This window comes from Diplotaxodon limnothrissa, linkage group LG9 (assembly GCF_057381915.1).
Source record: "Diplotaxodon limnothrissa isolate DT_005_m linkage group LG9, D_limnothrissa_male_GT1.1, whole genome shotgun sequence".
Lineage (NCBI taxonomy): Eukaryota > Metazoa > Chordata > Actinopteri > Cichliformes > Cichlidae > Diplotaxodon > Diplotaxodon limnothrissa.
Window position 1 is genome coordinate 13,899,257 of NC_140604.1, and position 24,886 is coordinate 13,924,142.

Consider the following 24,886-nt stretch of genomic DNA (forward strand, 5'->3'; position numbering starts at 1 on the left):
GCTCACTAACATACCTTATCAACTTCAGCCACTTCCTCTTCTCTCTCTTTTCACAAGGAAACCAGTAAAATGACAGATTAGACTGTTGTTTTGAGCCAGATTGGTTAAAACAACGAGGAACACAGCATTGCGGCATATTGAACACGGGAGCGTTTAGGCCCGGAAGTAGGATTCATCGCATCATCACTGAACGACCGGATACTGATGCTTGAGAGCGCGTGTGATGCAAGTATGTGTAGAGTGTTGAGCGCGTGATCAGTGGTGAGAAAAACAACTCACAAAACTTAACCTTTCTATACTCGTGGCTCACTTGCACTTCTAATCTATTCGTTTGCACACTTACACACACCCAGCTGCGGTTTCCTGTTTTGCTACACTCTGGAGAGCCTCGCCTTTAACGGTTTCCTCTCACAGAGAGCAACAGAAAACTTCATTCGGAAAACTTCGAAAAACTCAAGATTGACTGAACTCAGTTCAAAGTTACCTTGACACTAACCTGTAGATGTGAGAGGTAGTGATGGTCCGCTTGAAGCTGACACTCCGGTGCGTGTGTCAGAAAGATTAACTGCTTCAGAAGCACCGTGTCGAGGCTTGATTCGTTTGGCCAGAGTCACGTGATTAGTGACGTCTGAAGCTTCATTTAGAACGTACTTTTTTTTTAAAAGTTTGACGAGCATCTTGACTTTTGGTCTTTGGATATTAACAGTCCTGGGTATGTGACTCCTTGTTTAACAGAAATGTTACAGAGAGCATTTGCAGTGCAGTCTTTAATTGCTAGCAATTCATATTTTTTTAGATTTAGACATAAACCAGATGCCTCAGAGAAATCACTAATAACACTAAGGGCTGGACGGATTTGATTTGCATTCTTCAAGAAGAGTGGTGTCATCAGCTAGCTGGCTGATGATGAGCTCCTTATCAGCTATGGTGATTCCTTGTAAAACAGGTCAAATCTTGGGGTGGAGTCTTAATCATTTTATTGCCCAACGGATTTACTTTACCAAACTGACCATCCCAGCCTTGCCGTAATGGTCCATTTGATTCACCTTTTATTGTTTATTTTATTTTCACTTACTGAATACGGGACAGACTTGACTGGGGGAAAGAAGGGGAGAAAGAAAGAGGGAAAGAGAAACAGCTGAGAAGAGGGACGGGGGAGAAGGGCAAAAGACAAAAACCAACAGAACGGGCAGAGAAAAAAAATGCATATATCAATCACCTGGATCACCTGCTGAGAAAGAAAAAAGAAAACAAGCAGAAGAGAACAAGAGTAATAGAATAAACAACATCACAATGATATATGGGAATATGACAGTAAATACTAAATGTTAAACATTATTGTGCAGCACATAAGATCAACAGAACACAGTGTGCTTTGAGGAAGGAGCCAAAAAGGGTGTAGTTTGTGGGTGTGATCACCCGTGTGTACACCTGTGAGCATGGACGCGCTTGTTTTTTTTTTAAAAGGTTCCTTCATGTAATAATCTGCTAGAGGGTGTGGGGGGGCCACAGCCCCGTCCTCCAGGGCGTGAAGCAGGTATGGAGGAGATCAAAACTCCAGACATCCAGAGGCCCCCAGAACACAAGAGACCAAGGAAGACCAACAGAGGGGCAGCTGCGCCACTGTCCCAGAAAGAGCTGAGGAGAGTCCCAGATGAGGGCTCACTCAGCAGCCGCGGAGCAGAAGCCAGGGGGAGTTGCAGTGACGCGCCCGTGAGCTCCGCCGGCAGCCAGCTGTGCCTGAGTGACCGAGCCCCAGGCCGAGAGGCCGGGGGCACCCCACCTCCGAAGTGGCCCGAGCGAGCCCCAGGCTCCAGGCCCCGATAAGCGGCCACCAAGGAGTGAGCCGGTGTGTACCTGGACGCCCATCCCCGGACACAAAGAACCACCAACGCACCGATGTCTGAGGGAGTCCGCCACTGGCAGGGGAAGTGGTGGTAGGGGGAGATAGGCCTCCAAACCTTGGAGGGCCTGAGATGTCCCCAGAGAGGTGGCGCCTGACACCCAACCTGACATATAGACACAGACATACAGGCACACACAGATACAAACATCCATTCCCACCCTCATGCTCTCATATGCACTTACTCCACACTCAACCAACGTGGAGACAGACATAAAGAGACGCTGTACACACGATCACACTCCCCAAGCGTACTCTACAAACCGGGTCTAGGTACCCTTGCCCCTGGAGGGGGGAACTGCACCCAGACCCAGGTGGTGTTACCCTTTTCCCTGCGGTGGGGAGAGGCAGACCGCCCCGACTCCGCAGCAGCAGGGAGGCCCCACACTCCAGACCGCAGTCGGACGGCCAACTCCTCCTCCTAGCTCCCCCGCTCCAGCAGGCCGCGGAGAATGGGGGTGAGAGAAGACTCCAAACCTCCCTCCACCCGCTCATTGTAGTGTTGATGCATGTGTGTTCTAAGGTGCATTTAAAACCCAGGAGGGCTTGGAGCTACCTGGGGCAGCCACTGACAGCTGCAGCAGACCTGACCCTGGCCTCCAAAACCTGAGACATTTGTGCTTGTGATTTGTGCGGCTTTTCTGAGTTTTGTATATAGTGTGTATATTAGCTTTCATTGTACATAGCACATTGTAAATAGCACTGCAACAGAAGGGGTGAGCTGCCGTATTGTTTTTCCTTGCACTGTTTTCTCCTGTTTATTTCAGTTAGGGAGTTAGGTGTAGCGCTTGTCTTTTGTTTGATGTTTGATTTCACATAGGGTTTTAGATAGCACCTCCTCCTGACTTAGCTTGTTTTGTTTGTTATTTTGGCCTTTGTTCACCCTGGAGCTTCATTTTTGCAGTGTAGATAATAAAACACGATTCACTAAGGAATTGGTTTCCCTCTGTGTATGGTTTTGGGGACCAGGGCGGGGCAGTTTTTTCAAACTTATGTTGCGTTCCTATACCCCTAGACTGGGGCGTAACAGGGGGGGTAGCCTCCTCTGCACCCTGGTGACATACCCCTACTCCAAGGTCCTGCATGTGTGGGTGGTTGTGGTGGAGCGGGAAGAGGGAGGCAGCTGGAGATGGGGAGGGAAGGGAAGGGTGGAGTCTTAATCATTTTAATTGAGCTATTGCCATTCGTGTACAAGGTTTTGAAGCTTTACAGAAAAATTATCTAAAGCCAAATTTTTTCAAAGATTGGAAAATAAATTGATGTTCAATTGTATCAAAAGCCTTTTAAAAATCCAGGAAGAGAATGAAGCTATTGTCAGATACCAAATCAGAGTAATCAAGTAGATCCAAAACCAGTCTAATGTTATTAGAAATGTGTCTATTTCTCATTAAGCCTGATTGTGTCTCATCGATAATTGTATCCAAGAACTCTTTAATTCTGTTAGCAAGTACTAAAGCCATAATCCCATAGTCATTATTGAGCAGACAGATGGGTCTCCAATTATCAATAAGAAGTAAGTCCTTGTTTGGCTTTGGAATAAGTGTTATGAGACCCTGAGTAGGAGGGAGGGTGTTATTCTCCATACTTTCTATGAAAACCTGCAGTAAGAATGGAGCACTTCCTCTCCATGGCCTTATCAACATCCAATCTCCAGACTTCAGACTCTGCTCCTGAGGAGAAACAGAATCATCTGGCAGATCATTTGTTCTCATGACTTCTTTACTTTTAAACATTTTGAGCATCCAATCTGCTAATGTGCTCTCTCTTCTGCTTTTCTATCATCACTACAGAAGACTAAAACTCTAAATGCTCTACCATATATAATCTCAAAGCTCACAGCTTTACTGTGCCGTTAGTTCTCTCTACCAACCCTACACTTTGTGGCTGATATGAACAATGATGTTTTAGTGTTATCCCTAGATGCTGTGCCATTAATCCAATCACTTCATTTACAAAGTGTGGACCATCATCACTATAAATAGTCTCTGGAATCCCGTGTTCTGGGATGATATTCTTACATATTGCTTTGGCAACCGAAATGGCATCTGCTTCCCTAGTTGATTGATTGATTGATTGATTGATTGATATACCTTTATTAGTCCCACAAGGGGAAATTTCATGTTAAGGCTGCCAACCTATTGCACGCAAGGGCGGCGCCATCTTACCCTCTAACCATACATACATTACACAAAAACATCACATGGTGAAGACAGGTCAGAGAGGTATAACAATGGAAAATGCACCACACGAGGAAAGATAAGGAGAAAAAAATAACTCCCCCCAGACTGAGCTCCAACAGGGAGATCAGTTTGAGAACAGAAAAAAAACACCTCTGCACATAGCACATGAAAAAACTCTTAATACGCCAAAGAAACACATGGCAAGCAACAGGAGTGGGTAAAGGGTGAGAGACAGACAGTGTAGACGGTACATCCGGGCCTGCAGCCTATGCGCTGGTCTCCTTGATTCAACGTCAGCATCGGAAGGGAATGTGGATCAGGGAAATTATTTTACTGCTATTGTTAAATAATCATCATCATTACCATTGCATTAATAATATAATTTACAGTATTGATATTGCATTCAGATGTTTAAACAGTGTGTGTGTCTTTCAGAAAGACTAAGTTGCAGGCAGGAGTTGACAGGAAGTTGCAGAGAGTTTGCAGAAGTGAAAGCAGAGTTATTCTGAGGAGCAGGTTAGACGAGGCTATTTGAATTATTAGGTTATTCAAATTGTCTGTTATACTTTTATATTCTTTTATTAAGCTTTTAGTAGAGGTTCTTGATTAAAACATTTATTCAACATAGTACATATAGTTTCAGTTAGGTTATTACACATAAGGATGAGCCTCTGGTCTGGTAAAAGGTCAGAAGTGCAACGGGTGAGATGAGAGAGCATTTGAGGACGACATAGACACACACACACTCAGTTAGAGAGAATCATTTATAGGTGGAAGTTTAATCATGTTTTGCTTGGGGTTGCAAAAAGAGCAGTTTGTCGCAGAACTGCTGCTGAGGTGTCAAGATGACAAGCGAGCATCAGAATCAGAATCAGAATCAGAAACTTTATTGTCATTGTCATGAGAACAACGAAATTAAGAATGGTCCCCGATCATTGCATCATCCCTAGCAATATCAAAATATAAATAAAACAATAAAATTCAATAAATAAAATAGATAGAATACTTAAAATACTAATAAGATATAACAGTAAAACATTCACATACATTCCCACACACATGCTTCAGACCGTGCATAGATTAACACAAGAGTGGCGTGATGGACATTTTTTTGTAGTATTCAGATGTGTTATTGCAGTTGGATAACAGCTGTGTTTGAGTCTATTAGTCCTTGCTCTGATTGCCCTGTACCGTCTGCCTGAGGGCAACAGTTCGAACAGGGAGTGGCCAGGATGTGAGGTGTCTTTTATGATGTTTTGGGCCTTTTTAAAACAGTGGGCGTTGTGTAGAACTTCCAGTGTGGGCAGTGACAGGATGTACCTGCCATGAAGACGAAGACAACGTTCTTTTAAACTGTGTTAAAAGTCATTGTGGTTTTCATTTGACGTATGTATATATTCTGTCTGTGACGTAAGAAGGGGCGTCATTAATTCAAACCCTGATGCTATAAAAATCTGTGTATGCTTTGATTAAGTCGAAGATCAATCCCTGTCTGCGAACATAGTGGTCTTCCCACGCGTGTATTCATTAAAATCAGTTGTTTGACCAAGATCTTCTGGACCAATGGTTGTTTGTACTCTCCTTCCTCAATTATGTGAACCTTAACAGGAATAAGCGTCGAAGGCGTTTGGAGGGGGAGGGGGGATGAGTGTATATCTGCATGTGTGTATATGTCTGTGTGCGTGTGTGTGTATGTCCAGAGTTCAGCTGAGACAGTGTCCTTCGCTCTGCCAGGCTAAGTAAACAGTCTTCCAGCCAACCCAGGTGGCCTTGCACAGAATGGGAAGAACCCACTACCCACTTTGAAAAGGGCACACTATCACTAGACAATACTTATAGTTATTACAGTTGGACAGCTCTATAAAATCCATGTGAATAACTTGAAATGGGTGACTGGGTCAGGGGAATTTCCCTCTCTTAGGTCTCAAATTACCTCGAGAATTGCGCTTGCAACATATCATACATGACCTGCAAAATTTTTCAAAGGTATTAAATCCTAGAGTATGAAAATGTTGCACTACTGCTGCCCACGGCCCATGGCTCAAAATAGCAGCAGTCCTATACAAATTCTATGGCAGTATTGGTTTATCGCACAGACAATAACACCATCCTGCAAGCTCGCTCCTTCTGTAAGCCACAACCGTTTTTCCTGCAGTAGGTGAATAGGCCTGCATGTCCGCCAGTGCATCTTGTATAATAGGCGATGTCTGTTGATGTTGCACTGCTAAAATGTGAACACCATGTGCTCCTAAAGCTGCCTCTTTTGCGATCTTATCTGCAAAAGCATTCCCTAATGCAACTGGATCTGCACATTTACAAATGGCAATTCTACTGGGCAATATTTTTGCTTCCAGCAGATTTTGCAGGAGTTTGTTGTGTTGTACAGGCTTTCCTATAGAGGCTGTCACACCTCGTCTCACCCACTGCACTACAAAGAAATGTAATGTAGCAAATGCATATTGGCTATCAGTGTATATTGTCTCTCTGTAGCTTTACACCCTTCCGTTAAAGCTAGCATCTCTGCTGCTTAAGCAAATATGAAACATGCTAGTTGTCTTGCACAGATAATTTTCTCACTATCTACTTCAGTAAAACCTGTTTTAGCCTGTCCCTCTGCTGTTGTAAAGCTCGAACCATCAACAAAGCAAACCATTCCCTCATCAAGTGGCACATCTGTTAAGTCATCCCTCGGCTTACACTCCACGTGCTCTCTACACTCATGAGAAGTGCCCTCCTCTTTCATTGGCAAAAGAGTTGATGGATTCAGAATTGTGCACCATTTTATGGTTATGTGTGGTTGTAAGAGTAACAGTAACATTAAAGACAAGTGTCTTGCAGCTGACAGAAATTTAATTTTAGTCTGCAGTAGTAGACATCTACCTCGTGTGGAACTAACAGTGTCAAAAGGGGAAATAAACTATTTCCTGAAACATTGTACAGCTTAAGCTGCTGCAGATACTGATCTCACGCATGGAGGCAAAGCACAAGACTCCTTATGGTTGTTTGCTGTGCAAAGACTCCTCTCGATGATCTCCTGGAAGCCCAGTAGCACAGTTCTCTGCGCGATGTGGACTTGACATGGACTTGAATTTTCCATACTTACTGTTCGTTTTGTGGAGGATGTCCAAATTACTAAGGTAGACCAAACAGGAGAACCAGTGGGACACAGCTTTGTTTCACAAACAAGTGGAGCTGGGTACAGGGGGATGGCATGAGCTTGCTTGGGGTCAAGGGTTCTTCCAGTTCCAGGATAAAAGAAGTTCCATAAAAATTCTTATCCAGTCTAATTCATGCTCCTCAAAGTCTATCGATTTATTGGATTGTGAACATTAGAGTTCAGAGGGTTTCAGGGCTGCTGGGCATTCATAGAGAACAAAATATTTCATCTATACTAATGAAATTTATTTTTTAATATTTGTCACATAGAGCATTGCACAGTGCTGACATGATACACAAGTCCCCCCCAAATAGGTCCACTTGCAGGGTTGTTGTTGGTTGTTGCTGTGTGTCTGTTGTGCTCCTGCTGTCCTCTATATATCACAATGAGTACCACCTCATAAAATATATGGCTCTTGAAGTACCGCCCTTATTGCCGACATTAAAGTACAGTAGTTTAGGCCTATTTAACACCATATACAGTTTACTTGAAACAATTTCATTTCATATATGAATGTTATTCATTTTAACGGTCAGAATGTGACAGGGGTTTAATAATAACAACTGTACTGCATTAAAACTCCACAGCAGGTGGGATATCCAGTCTTTTTTTTTTGCCTGTCCCATTTGGTTCTTTAGCCGTCAGCATTGTTGTCTGAAGATCAACAAGGATACCCAATGGATTCATTTTGCCAAATGGATCATCGTGGCATTGCCGTATTGGTCCATTTGATCGACCTTTGTTTTTATTATTTATTTTATTTTCAGTTAGAGACGGGACAGACATGAGTGAGGGATAGGAAAGGGAGAAAGAAAGAGGAAGGAAAAGAAAAACAGAAGGGGAGAGGGACAGTGAGAAAGGGGAAAAAAATCTCCTGGATCACCTGTTGAGGGAGAAAGAATAGAAAACAAGCAAAAAACAAACAAACAAAGCAACATACCAAACACAACACCATCGCATTAATCTAGCTAAGTGTAAACAGCAGTAAATACCAAATATTGAATGTTGTTGTGCAGCACACAGGACAGACAGCGCACAATGTGCTTTGAAGTAGCAGCCAAGAAAGGTGTAATTTAAGTCTACGAGCAGTGAACACCCGTGTGCAAACCTGTGTGGATCAGCGCGCTTGTATTCAAATGGTCTCCCCATGTAATGGTCTGCAAGAGGATGTAGAGAGCCATAGCCCTGTCCCCCAGGGCATGAAGGCATGGAGGAGATCCAGGCCCCAGACATCCAGAAGCCCAAGTAGGACCACCGCAGGGGCATCCGTGCCACCCTCATGGGAAGGGCTGTGGATCCTCAGACGAGGGGTCACCCAGTAGCCACCGAGCAGAAGCTAGAGGGGGCTGCACCGGCGTGCCCACCGGCTCTGCCGGGGGCCAGCTGTGCCAGAGTGAACCAAGTCGCAGGCCCAGAGGCCGGAGGCCCGAGGGCCCCCCGCGCCCCGGAAGAGGCCTGACTGAGCAACAGGCGCCAGGCCCCGCCAAGTAGCCACCGGGAGTGAGCTGGTACATACTGTACCTGAGCGCCCAGCCCCAGACACCAAGAACCACCAATGCACCGACCCCTGAGGGCATCAGTCACCGGCAGGGAGTGTGGTGAGGGGAGATAGGCCTCCACACTTTGGAGGGCCTGGGAGTTCCCAGAGAGGTGGAGTCTAAGACCCAAACTGACATATAGACACAGACAAACAGGCACACACAGACACAAACATGCATTCCCACCCTCATGCGCACATATACAAACACTCAGCACTAACCTAACGTAAGGATTGACATAAATGGACATGTACACACAATCACACTCCCCAAACATACTCTATACCCCGGGTCCAGGTACCCTCGCCAGACCCAAGAGATGTTACCCTTCCCCCCGGGGTGGAGGCAAGCAGACCGTCCCAGGCTCCGCAGCAGCAGGGAGGCCAATTGGACAGCCAACATCTCCTCCCAGCTCCCCCGCCCCGATGGCTACCCCAAGGTGGGTGTATCACCATATACAGTTTACCTGAAACAATTTCATTTCATATATGAATGTTGTTCATTTTAACGGTCAGACTGTGACAGGGGTTTAATAATAACAACTGTGCTGCATTAAAACTCCACAGCAGGTGGGATATCCAGTCTTTAAGTGATGACCTGATGAAACTTGCTTCTGGGTCCAAACTACATTTATAAAGGCTGCTGTGTTTTTAACATGGTTTAATGCTTTGTATTAGGCAATAGTTTTCGACTCACCAACGGTATCTCCCGGGCCATCAGCGTGACAGCGCCGTGCCGTCTTTGCAGTTTTAAGGCTCAGGGAAACACTCTTTAGCGGCCACGACCGCTGGCAAAAAGGAAAGGCTACTCTTTATAAAAAGGCAACCCTCATCACACTTTCTGACCAATCATAACAGCCCATTTCACACACATCTTTAAATCATCCTCTGCCGAGCAGCCTCTGAACCATGAAAAAACTTTCCTGAACTTTACACTGGTGTATAGTGTTACACAGCATGGTGTTTCACTGTGAGTCTGAAGTTTTGATCATAGTAAACCTGCATAACTCCTGTTGTTTTTTTAAATATAGAAAATAGAAGCATAGGTGGGAATAAAAAAAAAAACACCCCCTCCCAAAAAACCCCAAAAACCCAAAACTCATCTGTTATGAAAAAATTGTATAGTGTGTATAGTGCGGTGCTGCCTTCAACATCCTCCTTTTATTATCTCACACTGTAGAGACTGTAATAAAAACACAGGGAACAGACTTGGTTTTTAGAGAGAAGTTTGGCAAACAAGGAAAACTGAGAACATTTTTCATTTTCATTGAAATATTTTCATTACTTCACTTTTGTTTCATAGCAGCCACAGGATGGCACCAGAGTCCAGTTAAAAAAACAAAGTTTAAAATCTGTTTTTCTTCACACCCCTTCACGCTCTTCTTTTTGTTTACATCCAAAATGTAATTTACGGTTCCCACAGTTCCCAGGGACAAACAAATCTAACTAAAATCTGCAATGATGAATGAGCAGAGAACCCAACCCCAAATCCTCCAATCATGTACACCTGACACCAGAGCGGTGACAATGAACAGACCAACCAAGTATTTTTTGTCTTTTTTTCACGGATTAGAGCTGAAAGAAGAAATTCTTCTTGCTGGGAGCTATTTTCAGAAGCAGATTACATACTGCACTAAAGATTTCTTGCAGGCAGAAGGCTGGATTAACTCAAAATAAACTACACTGCATGTGTTCATTGTAATAAGACAACGTGACTACTGACTGAGCCCATTGACACAGACTGCCTAAACAAATAGTCCGTGTTTCTTTCCAAGAAACCTTTTGACATAACCTCAAAAAAGCGTGAGCTGGCAGGGGACTCCATAATTGGTCATAATGGCTCAGACTGTGGAGGCAATAGTAGATACGAAGAGTCAGCCATGCTGTTCAGCACAGAACTTACGGAGCACCAAAACTGCACACATTCCCTTTATCATGATGGCTTGTTTGAAATTTATTTAAAATACGTTTTGAGTTAAAGTTTAAGTTTCTGAGTTAACCTCGGCTACACCTGACCGTGTAAAATCTGAAATTAATCTGATGTTAAAGATTATTTTTCAAAAATGATTATCTAATAATTATCTAATAGAGGCAGTGTCTTTTAGCTTGGTTACATCTCTTGGATGAATGGATGACAGGGTGCTACAGCAGAGGCTTTCATCTGATTAATGCCAGATATTCATGATTTTATGCAGGGTTTAATTTTTACTGAAAGAATGTTAAATATCTAAATCTAGCTGTGTGGGTCTTTGTGCTGTCACTGTGCAATGTGGACTGTGCAGCTATGCAGGAGTTTCCTAAAGTGTTGCTTCTATAGCTCTGACACATAGTATAACGTGGAGTATTTGCACACTGTTATAATGATTATTTCTTTGCATCTCTGCAGTGTTTTATGATAAAATAAAAATCAAGTGGAAAACACTTGAAATTGATCCAGTGGTTTGTGGTTAAAAAAAAAAATAGCAGTTTTATAAGCTGAGGTTGTCCATTTTCTGACTTTCTTTATATTCTGATAGTTTGTAACAATATGAAGTGCAAGAAGAATTGTGAAGTAATTTTAAAATATTGTTCCTAATTTAGGAACAACAACACCTGCTTCCATGTCTTGCATTAATATTTAAATAACTTCTCTGCTTATTGACAATTGTTCCTCAGATCATTATATTATCTCTATTTGTACGATACGACGAAGGGAAAAACAGGGTACCCTTTTGAAAGTCTTTTAACATTTATTGTATTATTTATTTTTGCAAAATAGATGCATTATACTCTGTGCTTTTTCAAAGACAATGACACTTGGGGTTCAAATGAAAGCACTGGGGTGTAACATTATTGGAGACTATGAAGATATTAACAAACTGTAAAGATATGAGTGTATGTGTGTTTCGTAATCTATATATAAATTTGGATTCACAGAAATGCGTGAAAGAAGTGGAATAAAGGAATAAAAAGATTTCAGATGATTAATTCAGGGGGTGCGTCTAGACATCCATCCATTTTAATATAAGTTAAAATAGAGTCATGAAAGACTCAAATGCAACGTCAAGAATAAAACACAGTGAGACATGGTCAAAGAAAGACACTGTATAAGAATTCCCACGATATGAGCAAATGTATGTAAGGAGATACTGTAGCAGGAAAGCAGCTTCACATCTTCGCCATGTTCGCGATGACTGGAATGAAAAAACAGACAAACAAGAGCTTTAAGCTTTTCTGCAAATACTTTTCATGTGTTTGTGTTTGCACGTATCTTTTATCTTCTTTACTGTCAGACAGTTAAACACCAGCGAGGCTGCAGCTGAAAGAACAAACGAGAAATGTCTTTTAAACATTACTTTAATGAAATGCTCAATCATGATGAATCAGATTCTCCTGCGTCTTAAGAAAGTAAAAATAAACTAAAAGTAAACTTACTGAAAGTAAAAAACAAAGGGTGAAAACTAGCGTATGTGGATAAATCTGGTATATTTACACGATGAATTCAATACACATTCATATCTGACTCTGCTGCTTTGTCAACAGCAGCTGTGTTGCTTCCAGTCAGTATCACGTGCTGAGCTCTTGTGCCCTCCTCCTCCTTTGCATCTTTTCAACATTTTCATGTACAAAAATGGTGATGCACAAAATCTGCCATAAAAATCCTCACACAATATTGTTTTTTGCTTCTTTTTTCATAAACGACTCATCATCATCATAATCATCTTTGTTTAGATGCAAGAAGAATCATATAGAAATGAAAAAGGTATAAATCTTCTGACCGAATCTGCTGGGACTGTGTGAGGTCCTGAGGCTACGAGTAAGGATTTATCCACAGGAGAGCTGTTTTGCTGGAGAACAATGAACTATTTGACTGAGTTTCAATTATTTACAGACGAGCAAAACCAGGACAGAGAAAAAAGGACAAAACTGACTCAGTAAAACGACAGAAAATAAGATCCCATGTAAATCTGTATTATGTAGAAGTTCAGCCCAGCAACCAGTTCAGTTCAACACAAGTTTAAATGATTCTATCTGAACTCTGTGGAGCCTGATCTCAAGCTTTTTGAGTCTGACACTGAAACCAGAGGATCTTTCTGTCTCTTCAGATTCACTGTGATCCAGTGATGGGAGTGATTTCAGCCCTGAGTGATCACGCTGATGTTTGCACAGAGCAGACAATGAGGTGAATGTTTGGGCACATTGGTAACAGTGAAACAGTTTATTAGTAACGTGGGATCGTTTGTGTTCGGAGTATGAACTGAGATTCCTGAAGCTCTTGTCACACTGGTCACAGCTGTAGTTTCCTTCCATGTGTGTACGTTCATGATAGTTACAACCAGATGAATCTGAGAAGCTTTTGTCACAGTGTCTGCACTTGTATGGTTTCTCTCCTGTGTGGACTCGTTTGTGTCTTTTAAGCTCCCATGCAGTGGTGAAGGATGACCCACACTGATCACAGAGGTGCTTTTTAACCCCACTGTGAATCAGTTCATGTCGTTTTAAGTGATGTGATGTGGTGAAGCTTCTCCCACATTCTTTGCAGTATTTCAGTTTGTCTCCAGTGTGTCTACGTTGATGTGTTTTTAGGGCGTCTCGTCGACTGAAAGTTTTTCCACAAAGGTCACAATGAAAGTCTTTCCCACCACCACGGTGATGACAGGGTTGAGAACTGGATCCATCTGTGTCGCTCTGCTTCTAAACAAAGACACAAAGACAGTGTAAGTCAGTCCTTCAACATTTTTATCCTGAACGTCGCCTGAAATAAAGAGCATCTCTGCAGACGTCCAATTACATTTTACTGTTTCAGTTAACACACTCAGTTTACTGGGCTGCAATAACTACAATACTACCACCATAATACTACAGTAATACTAAAATCATAACTGACATGAAAATCTGAATAATCACTCAGAGCTGCTTTTCCATGCAGTAGAATTGCTAACATGCTAACACAGTTTAATGAGCAGAGTTGTTCCAAACAGTCAGGCTAAAATGACAAGATAACAATATAAATACATACCTCACAGTAACTGCACTTGGAGAGTCTCTTTCTGCTGTGGATCTGTTGGTGTCCTCTCAGGTAATGTGGAGATTTAAAAGTCTTCTCACACAGGTCACATTTATAAGGTCGTCCCTCAGTGTGGATAAACATGTGTTGTTGTAACTGTGCGTCTGTAGCAAAGTATTTGCCACACTGTTCACAGCAGTACACATCATGTCTGGTGTGAATGCGTAGGTGTCTATTTCGGCTCCCTCTCTGGCTGAAAGTTTTCCCACAGATGTCACAGCTGTATGCCTTAATTCCAGAGTGGGTAACTAGATGACTCTGTAAGTGGCTACTGCGAGTAAAATCTCTGCCACACTGATCACAGCTGTACGCTTTAACTCCACTGTGGATGAGTTGGTGGTGTTTTAGGGAACTCTTCAAGGAAAAAGACTTTCCACACAAGTCACAGCTGAACGCTTTAACTCCAGTGTGGATGACCTGATGCTGTTTTAGTGAAGCCCTCACAGTAAAATCCTTCCCACACTCGTCACAGCTGTATGTTTTCTCTCTCTTTCTTCTGTGAGGTTTGTCGGCCTCCTGAGAGCGCTGACTTCTCGCTCCATGTTGGTCCTGCAGTGACAGAGATACAAACAGAGGCAGTGAGTGAAATGCAGTCGTGGAACAAACTCAACCTTCAAACTCTCTCCATTAACACTAGTTTTAAGCCTAGGGCTGCTCGATTATGGCAAAAATGATAATCACGATTATTTTCACTGAAATTGAGATCTCGATTATTTGACGATATTTATTTAACCCTTTAAGACCTACTATAGAACCAAGTCCGCCAGAGCTTATATTATTTTTTTACATGTTGTAGTGCCAATTGTGGGAGAATTTCAAGTTGCTATACAACTGTTATAGCCCATATTTTAATAATATGTATGAATTAAGTCCATAGTAACTACATTAATTGCAAAACAGTGCAATAAACTACAAAAAAAATTGAAAATCGTTTTTGTTTTTTTTACATATATTTCTACTTGGAGAAATTTAAGAGGCTTATCCCTCAAAACTTTAAATACAAAAAAGTTGCAAAAAATAGTTTACAACAACAAGAAATTTATTTTGAGTGTCTTCATAGTTTTATTTTGGAGATACAGCAATTTTTATATACTGCAGGAAAAACGAAAAAACAATCCTATGATGCAAATTTGCAAAGAAAACAGCAGGTGCATCAAAACAAACTATTGTCTTGTGTAGTCTGGAAGATGAGTGGATGGTGGGGTGGGTGCAGTTTTCTCTGTGGTGGGGTTGGGTGGACTGTCCCGGGCTCTGTGGGGCCGGGCGGCGCTGCTGCACTGGGCCCCGGTCTGGATGGGCCTGGGCCCCCTTTCCCTGGCGGGTCGCGGAGTATGGGGGTGCCTACTGGGGTCACCGGGGGAGCTGGCCCCAGGGGGGGGGTCACTTGCCCCTCCCTTCCTTCCCTCCCCATCTCCCCCTCTTCCCGCTCCACCACAGCCACCCACACATGCAGGGCCTTAGAGTAGGGGTATGTCACCAGGGTGCAGAGGAGGCTACCCCCCCCTCTGTCCCCTTCTGGCTGCCTCTGCCTCAATTTTATCCACAACTTAGACATTCACATTACTCACACTCTCATTACACATACATATAGGATCTTGGGGGTGGGAACGATACACGGAATCCAAATTACCATCAGGGTGTACACCCCACCCCTGGCGTCGTTGCCCACCTCTCAATTTTAAATACACGTAGACATTGAGGGCTAGCAGGAGGGACCATGCGCTTACCTGCTGCTCTCTGGCAGGTAGCTCCATGCCCTCCTGGGTTTTAAATGCACCTTAGAACACACATGCATCAACACTACATATGAGCGGGTGGAGGGAGGTTTGGATTCTTCTCTCACCCCCATTCTCTGCGACCTGCTGGAGCGGGGGGGCTAGGTGGAGTTGGCTGTCCGACTGCGGTCTGGAGTGTGGGGCCTCCCTGCTGCTGCGGAGTCGGGCGGTCTGCCTCTCCCCACCGCAGGCAAAAGGGTAACACCACCTGGGTCTGGGTGCAGTTCCCCCCTCCAGGGGCAAGGGTACCTAGACCCGGTTCGTAGAGTACGCTTGGGGAGTGTGATCGTGTGTACAACGTCTCTTTATGTCTGTCTCCACGTTGGTTGAGTGTGGAGTAAGTGCATATGAGAGCATGAGGGTGGGAATGGATGTTTGTATCTGTGTGTGCCTGTATGTCTGTGTCTATATGTCAGGTTGGGTATCAGACGCCACCTCTCTGGGGACATCTCAGGCCCTCCAAGGTTTGGAGGCCTATCTCCACCCACCACCACTTCCGTTGCCAGTGGCGGACTCCCTCAGACATCGGTGCGTTGGTGGTTCTTTGTGTCTGGGGATGGGCTTCCAGGTACACACCGGCTCACTCCTTGGCGGCCGCTTATCGGGCCTGGATCGTGGGGCTCGGTCACTCAGGCACGGCTGGCTGCCGGCGGAGCTCACGGGCGCGTCACTGCAACTCCCCCTGGCTTCTGCTCCGCGGCTGCTGAGTGAGCCCTCATCTGGGACTCTCCTCAGCTCTTTCTGGGACAGTGGCGCGGCTGCCCCTCTGTTGGTCTTCCTTGGTCTCTTGTGTTCTGGGGGCCTCTGGATGTCTGGAGTTTTGATCTCCTCCATACCTGCTTCATGCCCTGGAGGACGGGGCTGTGGCCCCCCCACACCCTCTAGCAGATCATTACATGACGGAACCTTTAAAAAAACCAAAAAAAACAAGCGCGTCCATGCTCACAAGTGTACACACGGGTGATCACACCCACAAACTACACCCTTTTTGGCTCCTACCTCAAAGCACACTGTGTTCTGTTGATCTTATGTGCTGCACAATAATGTTTAATATTTAGTATTTACTGTCATATTCCCATATATCATTGTGATGTTGTTTATTCTATTACTCTTGTTCTCTTCTGCTTGTTTTCTTTTTTCTTTCTCAACAGGTGATCCAGGTGATTGATAGATGCATTTTTTTCTTCTTTTTTCTTTTTTTTTTCTGCCCATTCTGTTGGTTTTTGTCTTTTGCCCTTCTCCCCCGTCGTCCCTCTTCTCAGCTGTTTCTCTTTCCCTCTTTCTTTCTCCCCTTCTTTCCTCCAGTCAAGTCTGTCCCGTATTCAGCAAGTGAAAATAAAATAAACAATAAAAGGCGAATCAAATGGACCATTATGGCAAGGCTGGGATGGTCAATTTGGTAAAGTAAATCCGTTGGGCATCTTTCTCTGCCTTTAGACAATAATTCTGATGGCAAAAGAGCCAAACGGGACAGGCACAAAAAATAAAAAATAAAATAAACTATTTCCAGCAGTGCAATTCGAGTTCTAAGAATCCCAGAAACTATTCAGAAAAGTCAAACATGACTTATAAAAACACCAGTATAGGCTTTTAAGGCCTACAAGTAAAAAACTACATTTTCCGCGAAAATGACGTCACTTCCGGTTTCGGCCAGGAAATGGCGGACATGCGATAGTTCGCGCTGACGTCTGTTTCACTGTGGGAAGTGTTACGAACAGCTGATCCGATCGGCAAAGCGTGTTTCTGGAATATTATGTTTTTGTTCCTTCAAGCGCTTTTTATGCAATTTTTGCAAAGCTTTATGCGGGAGGAAACTGTGACCGAGGACAAGCTGATGGCATAAGATGTAAGTACAACTCCTCTGGTTTCATATGCAAAAAAAATATATATATTGCGCTAGCTTACACGGTTCAGGTTCTACAGGGATTTAAAAATAGTTACACAAAACAGAGCGTGCTGCTCTGACCGGCTTTAAAGGGTTAACAATAACAATGTATTGAATAATGACTCTTAATCAGCGGTCTCCAACCGTTTTTGCGCCACGGACCGGTTTATGCCCGACAATATTTTCACGGACCGGCCATTAACCTTCTTTGGCCCTGGGACCATTTTTGGTCCCTTTAGTTTTTCAGTTACAAGCCATTTGCACTGTGTTGAATGGAATATAGCCAAATTCTCTAAAAAAAAGTTTGGCATAATTTCATTTCAAAATTCAAGTCTGACTTCCTTAAATTAGCTTCAGTGGCTAAGCTAACAATACACATCCTCTTAGAGCCCTAGGGACCATTTTTGGCCCATTGACTTCCATTATAAACGCTATTTTTCACTGCAGAATTATTACCGTTAATGTTTTGGTGATTACTTATGTCTCCGTCTCGTTTTGGTCTATGAGCCTTAGAGTTGTAATTTTTTTATTTGTCCACCGGGTGGCGCCCTTGCTCCACATTTGATCCCTGCTGGAAAACAGCGGGCTGCTTGGATAGACCTGCGGGAAACGAAGCCTCATTTCCGGCGTGCAGCAGCGGCTTCGCCCGCTGATCGGGCGGGACCATTTTTCGGTCCCTAGGACCGTTAGAGGGTGCTTTTTTTTTTTAGTCAACAGGAAATGACGTATTTGTTGTCACGTGGTATCGGACGTGTGGGCTGGAAAAAGCAGTCCCCGGTGATCATGCCCCGGTGATCGTCGCGACTTACCCCGGCAACATGCACTTATTTCGGCCTAGAGGAGGAGCATTTGCCGCCTGGAGACCATTTTCTGGTCCTGAAAAAAATAAATAAAAGGCGATCGAAATGACTGTTGGTGCCAATCTTTAGTCCATCTAAAGGCCTAATTATAATAACAATTGAATATTACCTCAAATGTTTTTTTTGGAAAATATTCAAGTTTTATGTTTTTTGGGGCAAAAAAGCAGTGCGCTCATGTGACGAAACCGGGATATAAAGGGTTAAAATCCGCGAAATGTAATTAAAACTTGACATGAATATTTCAAGGAGAAGTAGGTCTAAAAGATTGGCTAATTTAAAGTGGAATAAAATATTAATATATAAATTTTTTATAGCACTTTTTTGGGCGTGGTCGATTAGGACCGATAGTGTGTGCATTTTATGAAATGCGCACCTGCAAAAAAAAAAAAAGGCGATCGAAATGACTGTTGGTGCCAATCTTTGGTCCATCTAAAGGCCTAATTATAATAACAAACAAATATTACTTCAAATGTTTTTTTTGGAAAATATTTAGTTTTTTGTTTTTTGGGGCTAAAAAAACAGGGCGCTCATGTAATAAAACTGGGATTTAAAGGGTTAAAACAATGAAAATATAATTAAAACTTTATATGAATATTTCAGGGAGAAGTAGTTTTAAAAGACTGACCAATTTAAAGTGGAAAAAAATATGAATATATAATCTTTTTATTGCACTTTTGGGGCGGGACCATTTTTGGTCCCCAGGGCTCTAAAGGGATGCATTTTTAAGGGTCAGCGAAGGGTTAAGGTTACGCGGATAAATACAACAAAATAAAACTAGTACCGGTACCGAAAAACAGAAGATTTATTCATAACACATGTGAAAAGACCCAGGAAAACCGAGTTAACGATCAAAACGATAACAAAATATCGCTGAAAACCGATAAAAACCCTGAAAACCATACATTTCACACATGAGCCTCAACTCTCGCGGCCCGGTACCAAACGACTCACGGACCGGTACCGATCCAAGGCCCGGGGGTTGGGGACCGCTGCTCTTAATTGTTGTGATGAGTGTTCGAAATGCAGAGAGGTGCGCTGGATTTGCTACACGGAGCAGCGCGAGAGTAAAGCATGAGGGAGGGGCTAATAATCGGCTCAGTCATTTTTAATGATTGTTGAAAGCCCAGATCGTAATCGTGATTAAAATTCGATTAATTGAGCAGCCCTATTTAAACCTGAAGGTGGAGTGTGGCACCAAACACCTTAAAGGTCTTTTATCCTCACCTACTGGTAGTTCTAACACATTACATTCAACCTGGTGTTAAAAATAATTCATGACTGTTTAAACACTAAAATCATTCCCATCCCTCCTGATTGTACACACACACACACAGACACACACACACACACACACACACACACACACACACACACACAGAGTTGTTGTTTCTAATGCATATTTCTATGATTTTTATAGATTTCTACATAATTATTCAGTGATAATAAATCCTGTTTGTTTATTTGTTTATTCAAAAGGAACCCCATTAGCTTCCACAACAGATGTTGCTCATCTTCCGTCAAATACAATCACATAAAATATTATACAATAAAGTGGATTCAAGATATCCACATAATTTGCCTCTTACATCCACAGTGACGTTTCACAATTAAAATATAAGCAATCAATAATAAAAAATAATAATAATAATAACAATATCAATAACATTGAGGCACATTACACAAATTTCAAAAACAAATCATCTCTTACAATATTTACAACAACTAAAAGTTCTGTAAATCAGCTTTTAATAATAATAATGGATACTTTATTGATCCCCATGGGGAAATTACTTGTTTTTCTCTGCATTTGACCCATTCACTCAGTGAAGCAGTGGGCAGCCCACTAAGCAGGCGCCCGGGGAGCAGTGTGTAGGGACGGTACCTTGCTCAGGGGTACCTCAGGGTAGCCGTTAAGTGGATTCGAACCGCCGACCTTCCGATCATGGGGCGCCCACTTTACCTACTGAGCTATCCCTGCCCCCTTTAAATGTTCATTGAAGTTTTGAATAGTTACTAATTCTCTAATTTTATGAGGCAATTTATTCCACCTGAAAGTTGCTCTAAATATAACAGTTTTACAAAAAGTTACTTTTAACTCGAGGATTTGCTAAATTAAATAAATGTGGCGTGTTTAACAGAATTGCTTTCTTTATAACTACAAGTAAGCCATAGAATATTTTAGCCTGTACAGGAAGCCAAGAAAGCTGATAATGCATTTTATCGATATTAGTATTAGAGATGGCACGATGCCACTTTTTAATGTCCAATACTGATTCCGATATCATATGGATATCTGCCGATACCGATATGAATCCGATATAGCGTTTTTGTAATCAATAAAACTGTTTTTAAATAAATATCTTGCTGCATTTTGTAAAAGTTCATACTCAAGTTTTAAAAACAAGACACTAAAGCTATTCCGTTATACCAAATGAGCCCTTTCCTCTACTCCCTCTTCACCCACGACTGCAGACCTGCCGATGGTTCTAACACCACGGTGATTGGCCTCATCAGTGACAACGATGAGGCCGTCTACAGGGAGGAGGTGGATCGTCTGGCTGAGTGGTACGACACAAACAACCTGCTGCTTAACAGTGAGAAGACCAAGGAGCTCATCGTGGACTACAGGAGGAATGCTGACCCACATCCACCCATCTACATTAAGGGGACGGCTGTGGAGCGTGTGAGCAGCTTCAAGTTTCTTGGAGTCCACATCTCCGAGGATCTCATCTGGACGACCTGAACTGCTCTGCCTCGGACCGGAAGGCGTTGCAGAGGGTCGTGAAAACTGCGCAGCGCATCGCCGGAGCACCACTTCCTGCCATAAAGGACATCTACAGGAAGCGGTGTCTGAAAAGGGCTGGGACAATCATCAAAGACCCCAGTCAACCATCACGTGGACTCTTCACCCTCCTGCCCTCTGGGAGGCGCTACAGGAGCCTCCGGACTAAGACCACCAGGAACCGGAACAGCTTCTTCCCCACAGCTGTCAGACTCCTGAACTCTGCCTCCTGACATCTGACCCACGTTAAACTCATGGACTGAACCACCACTCACAACCACTAGCACTTTATATAGCCTCTGTAGAAATTATCCACATATCTCACTTATCTTAACTGCACCACTGTATAATTCTGTATAAATAATCATTCTGTAAAATACGATAATTTTTAATTCTACAACTGTTTATAACTTGCATATTTCCCATTTCTGTATAGTTTTTTTTTTATTTCATGTTCTGTATAGTTTTTCATATTTATATCCTGTACATAGCTTGTACTCACCACAGCCTGTACATACTTATAGTTATAGCATATTCATAACTTACTTTATACTGTGTACATTATAACATACCATAATAGACCCATTTCTGTAATATACTTACATATCTATATTATTGCTAATATATATTGTAATATATCTATATCATGGCTAAAGCACTTCTGGATGGAAGCAAACTGCATTTCGTTGCCCTGTACCTGTGACATGTGCAATGACAATAAAGTTTAATTCTATTCTATTCAAATATTTTATAGTTCAGCAACACACATCAATCTAATAAACTTAAACCTGCACCATCCTTCCTATTCTGGTATTATAAAGAGTACTTAGGTTGTTTAATATTTCTGCTAACTAATAGAGTTGCCAACTCCCAGCAAAAATCTCCCAGAACCACCCCCGCCCTCCACCTCATGATGCTTAATCAATGTAATCAACTTTGATTTAATGCACGTGTAAATCAAATGCACAGAAATAATCAATTATGTTTCTACAATAATTAAATAGATTCACCATCTTTCTTCAACAGAATTGCAGACTGCACAGATGGTACCTTCCCAAAGGAAGAAGGACTATAGCTTACCAGGGTGTAAATTAGACTTAATAGTTACCATATACAGTAATGGATTTCTATACATTTAATCAGATGACCACTTTGGTTGTAAGATTCAGATAATTATTTATTAAAAGTTAGTCCTTTAAATGAAATAACAAAGAAAAGTATTTTTTGTGCCTCCCTTTTCTTGTTAATGGCCTACCTGCCCCCTGGCAAAGCTTTGCTAGAGCCGCCCCTGCACAGTTACCAGCTGTCAGCTACTTAGAAAACATGAGAGAAGAAGAGGCAGCTGCAGCTTAAGGACACAGACTAACTCCAGAGTCTTTTCCCCCGATTCTAGCTGAAGTACGGGACAAATCGCTTCCTTTTCACCTCAGTATGGAAGAGATTAAGATTAAAAATGCTGCGGTTTGGAAGCATGTAGTGAGGCTCCAAATGCTCCACCAGTTCCCTGACAGGTCTCGCAGACAACAGCCGCTCTATCGAGTGACACATACTTCTCTGACAAGCAAAGTTGGGTTAAGCGAAGTAGCGCGTTTTGTGAGGTGAGGATCAGTCCGTTTTTAATTAGTATAGTATGAACATCTAATCTAGACGCCTTATTCTGGACTAACTGAAGTCTGTTAATATCTGTCTTAGCAGACTTCAGACTTCAGTTAGTCTGAAGTACCGACGAGGCCTCCCTTGCAAGTAAATCGATCGATCGCTGTTGCCTTGTTTTTCTTTCATGGGAATAAGTCCTGGAGACAGCGGGGTCTGAGTTTAGACCCAACAGGTTCAGTGAAGAAAAATGTCTGATTGTAACCTGAGGGTTTTTTTTACATTAAGAAAAAGGCACCAAACATCAAACCAATTTAAGCCTAAACAGTAACACATGAACGTAGAGCAGGGCGATATGACCAAAAATATTAACAGTGCAAATGCAAATTCCTCGGAGCAAATGTCGGCCAATTTCCACTGGAAATGCCTTTTGGTTAAACTGTCAGCAAGGAATTTGCATTTGCACTGTTAAATTTTTATATAACTTCAATACACATAAAAAAACAGCTGTTTGTTTAAGTGAAAATACATTGATGGGACTTTTAATAAAGTTGTGGAGTTGTAAAGTATTTTGTCTCGCGTCAGTTATATCATTATCGCAAATTTTCAAATGTATATCGTGATAAATATTTTCGGTCATATCGCCCTGCTCTGTCTGTCACCTTCTGTGTTGAGCTCATTGTTTCCTCTGTAGTGGCTGAGCTGAGTCCAAGTAGCTGAAAATGTTCCTCTGCTGCTCCGTCAGACTCTTCTCCTCCTGCTGATCAGCTGGGACACAAAGTAGATCTTTGTTAGGCTCCACACTGCACTGAAGAGTCAAAGTGTCTCATATGTTCATCTGACAAGTTAAAAGAACACATTTTTGCTTCCCGAAGTGGGCAGCTTGTTGGAAACAAACACAAAAGGTTTGAGCACTGATACAAAATTTAGCAGTATAGCAGGAGAGACTGGGGCAGGTTATTAGAATCAAATGCCCAGTGGGCCGACACACACACACACACACACACACACACACACACACACACACACATATATATATTAGGGGTGCAACGATATTCGTATCGATATTGAACCGTTCGATACAGTGCTTTCGGTTCGGTACGCATATGTATCGAACAATACAACATTTGTAATTTATTGTATCAATTTTCCTTCTGACGATGCTGTCTGTGTTGAGCGCTCAGTGAATCTGTGTTCGACTACTCCGCCTAGGCTGCACTGTCGAGCGCAGATCCACTGAGCGCTCAACACAGACAGCATAGTCAGAAGGAAGAGCGCAGGGCAAGCTAGCGAGACAGAAGTTAAGCTCTCCTTGCAACAGGCAAATTGAACGTCATTCAGATCTGGCGTTTGGAATTATTTTGGTTTTCATGTGACGTATGACCCTGAAGGTAAGCGAGTCATGGACTAAAGTAAAACAGTATGTTGAATGTGCCATGCAATGCTCAATTACATTGGTGTGAACTAGTGTGTTAGCGCAGTTAGCTCGTTAACGTGTTGGCCGTCTAGCCCCATGCACGGAGTGATCGGCGGTAGCTCGTTAACGGAGATTTGCCGTGTTGTGGCGTTAAGGTAATTTCAACGAGATTAACCTGAAAGCACTAGCGGGAACACAACGAATATGACTGCACATTTACGCCGACATCATCGTAGTGCAAAGACAAGTGGAAGCAGACAAAAAAAAGCAAGCATGCTACTAACTTTAGCCGAGTCATTTAGACAGCTGTTAGCACATGATTCTCCTTATGCTGCTGAGAATATAGCCCAGAAGAAGCGGATAGTATAGCTTTTATTTTGGAAAGAGACATTTCTCTAGCTAGCCCGACGTCCCGGAGCTAGCGATTTTTTCAGTCGGGCTACCAAAATCTATCTCTTCCCTGCCCGTCGGGCTATTGTAGGAAAAATATATGTCAATGCTTTTGCATTCTTTCAGAAACGTAGCTGGGTAATTATGTCATTGGCATCGGTGAGCCACTGTCAATATGTGACATATTGAAGTCGCGTTTGAATTTGCGCTTGTTTTTTTGCTTTCACTTTGCAATCCTGCGAACTGTGTATAGAGAGCGACAGCACTGATCTGTGAGTGATGATAATTTGTGCACCAATTCCTCTGACATCGTCTTATTAATCGTTAGCTTACTATGCAAACATGACGCAGCAAGCTTAA

At 42.7% G+C, this 24,886-nt stretch overlaps 1 protein-coding gene across 1 annotated transcript in view; it reads right to left on the minus strand.

Annotated features, from left to right (window-relative positions):
* Nucleotides 1–24,886, minus strand: part of LOC146625313 (uncharacterized) — a 66,224-nt gene that overhangs the window by 6,213 nt on the left and 35,125 nt on the right. The window contains exon 4 of the mRNA XM_085362771.1: nt 14,038–14,373. Coding sequence (XP_085218897.1) covers nt 14,038–14,373 — 336 coding nt within the window. The remainder of the gene's footprint in view (nt 1–14,037; nt 14,374–24,886) is intronic.